Source organism: Porites lutea, chromosome 8, assembly GCF_958299795.1.
Source record: "Porites lutea chromosome 8, jaPorLute2.1, whole genome shotgun sequence".
Lineage (NCBI taxonomy): Eukaryota > Metazoa > Cnidaria > Anthozoa > Scleractinia > Poritidae > Porites > Porites lutea.
Window position 1 is genome coordinate 8,547,992 of NC_133208.1, and position 3,336 is coordinate 8,551,327.

General features: G+C 43.9%; 1 protein-coding gene across 1 annotated transcript; it reads left to right on the forward strand.

Moving 5' to 3' along the window:
* Window positions 1-398: 398 nt before the first annotated feature.
* On the forward strand, window positions 399-1,484 carry LOC140946894 (uncharacterized). The gene has a single exon (XM_073396000.1). The coding sequence runs from the start codon at window positions 399-401 to the stop codon at window positions 1,455-1,457; it is 1,059 nt and encodes a 352-aa protein (XP_073252101.1). The 3' UTR covers window positions 1,458-1,484.
* Window positions 1,485-3,336: the final 1,852 nt, after the last annotated feature.

The following is a 3,336-nucleotide window of genomic DNA, read 5'->3' on the forward strand; positions in this document are numbered from 1 at the left end:
TTAACTTCATTAGCCTTAACACGTGACGAGCAATACTTGTTAGTTGGAGACGGGAATGATTCATGTATTCATCTTTGTCAAGTGAGAGGACGATTGAAACTGAGAACAATTTCGAATATTCCAGGCCTCATGGGTATTGCAGTGACAGATGGTGGAACCGTGTTCTTGTCCTCCAGCAAAGAACACGCACTGTTCAGTTTGAAGGAAGAAGAGATGCTTGGGGGTAAAGGAACACTAACAAAAGTGTGTGGAGAAACTGCAGGCCATCGTGATGGTGTCCAAAGTCGATGGAACAAGCCTACTGCTTTATGCGTATATCGAAACACTGTTTTCGTATGCGATACCGGTAACGTAGCAATAAGAATGTTGACGTCAGCAAAGGGACCAACGGTCCCGACATGACCATACCTCGATGCACCCGACAGTCCTTCCTCATAGTGCTAGAATCGCTGACCAGCCTTACCAACACGCTAACGGAGATTGGGCATAGTCACCTTCTGGACAGGACCTGTTTCGAAAGTATGACAACTTTGGGCGTGGAATGCTATTTCAAAGGAATGCGAGCAGACCACGACATGCCTACAGTGGCTAACTACGCTTACAGAAGAGCGGGCTGCGTGGAAGACGATATGCTGCTCATTTACCAGAAGGATTTCTCATATTTCACTGGGCCCAATTCTTATTATCCGGAGAAAATTATCAAAGGTGAACCCCCAAACATCAAGACGCGATCAAACAAGCTGTCAGCAATCACTGAAGGAACAGGTAGCAAAGAAGAAGACACAAGGCGAGAAACTGTGATGCGAGAATTTGCTAAGGAGTATGGAAGAGGCGTAACACAGGAAAATGTCCGCTCAAAAACGAAAGAGCTAACTGGCACCCTTCCTTATGCCCTTAGTATGTGTCCCACTATCATCACAGCCTCATTAGAGGAAAGCGAAGACGTAACAACAGCCTGCCAAGTTGTGGATGCTAATGTGGCATTACGGAGTACGGCTGTACGGGTGCAAACCATTTACCAGAAAGACGACATATTGGCACTAAGACACAACCGTAGAAGAGAGATCTCACCCTTCTGGTTAGCAGTTCTTCTGGAGGATGTACAAATAGAAGTGAATGGTGGAAATTTTGTGCAGCAAAGAGTATCCCTAAAGTGGCTAAACCAAACAAGTGATTCACTAACATACACCTCCGGTGATGTCTGTAATGGGAATTCCCCCAAGTGCATTCTAACCCGAGTACTCGACTTTTCTTCCGATGGATCAGACATCATTTTAACAACAGAGGAGGATAACAGGCTCTGTCGAATTGCTAATGGGGACTACGGTGACGATGATGACAATGAGAATGAAACTGCACCACCAACTACAGAGGATGAGGGAGAAGTATCCCTCCCGATAAGACTGCCGGGAGTTAGTTTATCAGGACGGAGAACGACACGGTTTATTCTGAGATAAACGTTTCCGTTGCCTGCGTAGCTTGTAGTATAGTAATTGGACTATCTTCACGCTATTTGTTGGTAAGCTGTAACTGAAGTTTTACATTTCCGTGTGGCAATTAAACAATTCGGAGACGAATTATGTTTGAACCTGAAAAGCACTGATTTTGGCAATGTGTACCTCTTTTGTTATTGTTGACGCCGTTGTTATTATTAAAATAAGAATAGCCCTTCCTCGTTAGTATTTCTTCAACGATGTGGACTCAGTGGACTTCAGAAACCGCTTTTATATTCATAATCCTCTCGGGTAAGGCCAAGAATTATATTTTATACTTATATTTTATACAAGACAATATACACTTCGGGTAAAAAAAGAACAAGCTTTTTTGGTGAAAACAAAGTACAAAGGAAACGTTGAAAACCAGAAAATAGAATTTTGAAATCTGGAATCCAGCCACTTATGGAATCCGGAATCCACGGATGTGGAACCCGGAATCCACAGGCATGGAATCCGGAATCCACAGCGTGGAATCCGGAATCCAAGACTCTCTTGGATTACCTTACATGGGGCGATGTAAGCAAGGAATAAGTCAGCACAGAATTTGATTGTCGGCGAATTTCTGTAATCATCCATCGTTTGCTAGTGATAAGCTAGCCGTTGTTCACTCGTCTTGCTTGTTTGGGGCCGAGTCTTATTCCGGTCAAAGAGAGAGAAAGAGTGTCTGGCAAGGTTTCCAATCAAAGATTTGTGAACTCGTAGACTACGAGTAGTCCCCCATTTTTCCTCAGGGACAGTAGAGCGAGCGAAACGCGAGCGCGCGTGAAAATCACCCCACGCGAGAAAAGGCGACACGCGGCGGGGAGAGAGAAAAATGAGGGACTACAGACAAAGCCCAAGCTTTTGACCCTTCACGGCCGACTGATTTTGGAGTGTAAAATTCGTATCCCCTTCCAAATCAATTAAGTGCATCCAATGGGATTCCTTCCCTTATTGAGCTGTCATTGCTCTTGTCATCGGTAAACTGCGGGGGATATTTATTGCAAGCAAAAGAAAACCCAGATACTAATTTTCTTCACGGCTATTCCGCGTAAAGAACTTGATAGTGTAGGCAACACACGACTTTTACTCATGGCAAAATGCTGCTTGTTCCAATGATTTTTTTTTCTCTGACGGGTAGATTATGCTCTGGAGGAAACGTCTTGACTGAGCAAATGTGATTTTTGCCGCTTATTTCATACTGAGAGGTCGTGACACGCATATTAATTTTCTGCGGTTATTGTTTATGGTCGGCATGATTTGCCCTCTGATGCAAGAGCATTTTCTTTGACCTCTTTTGAAAAGTAAAGCTCTTCAATGGAGCTAAATAAGGGTTTTGGGTTGTTTAATTTCTCCGGCGATTGCCTCCTGGATCTGAACAATTTTAAGCGATTTCCTTTTTGGCCGTGAATGTGACGGTTGCCTGCAATGTTTTGTCACGCTGGGCCCAGCTCGTTAGCGTTTTTAGCAGGACGAATAGTGATATCCAAATCTCGAAGAATGGATTGCAGCTTAGACTAAAACTACATCAACTATGGAGAACTGCGATGTGACTCAGTCATGACTGCTCACGAATTTTAACTGCCGCTTGTTTTCTGGAGATAATGTGAGTATTTGGACTGGAGCACGCAATTCCTCCCTTGGTGATAACTTTTGAATTAGCTTAACAGCCTTGCGACTGTTCTATTATTCCCACTTTGCGATCAGGCGAGACTATGGTTTCCGTTCTCCACGCGAACCTCATCAGTTGCCGGGTTGGCTTTCTGCTTAGTTGCTTCTACAAGAGCAACGCTAGTTATTTGTTCTGTGCTGTTATTTGTTCTGCTCTAGTTATCTGTTCTGTAAATTGTGATTATGTCGA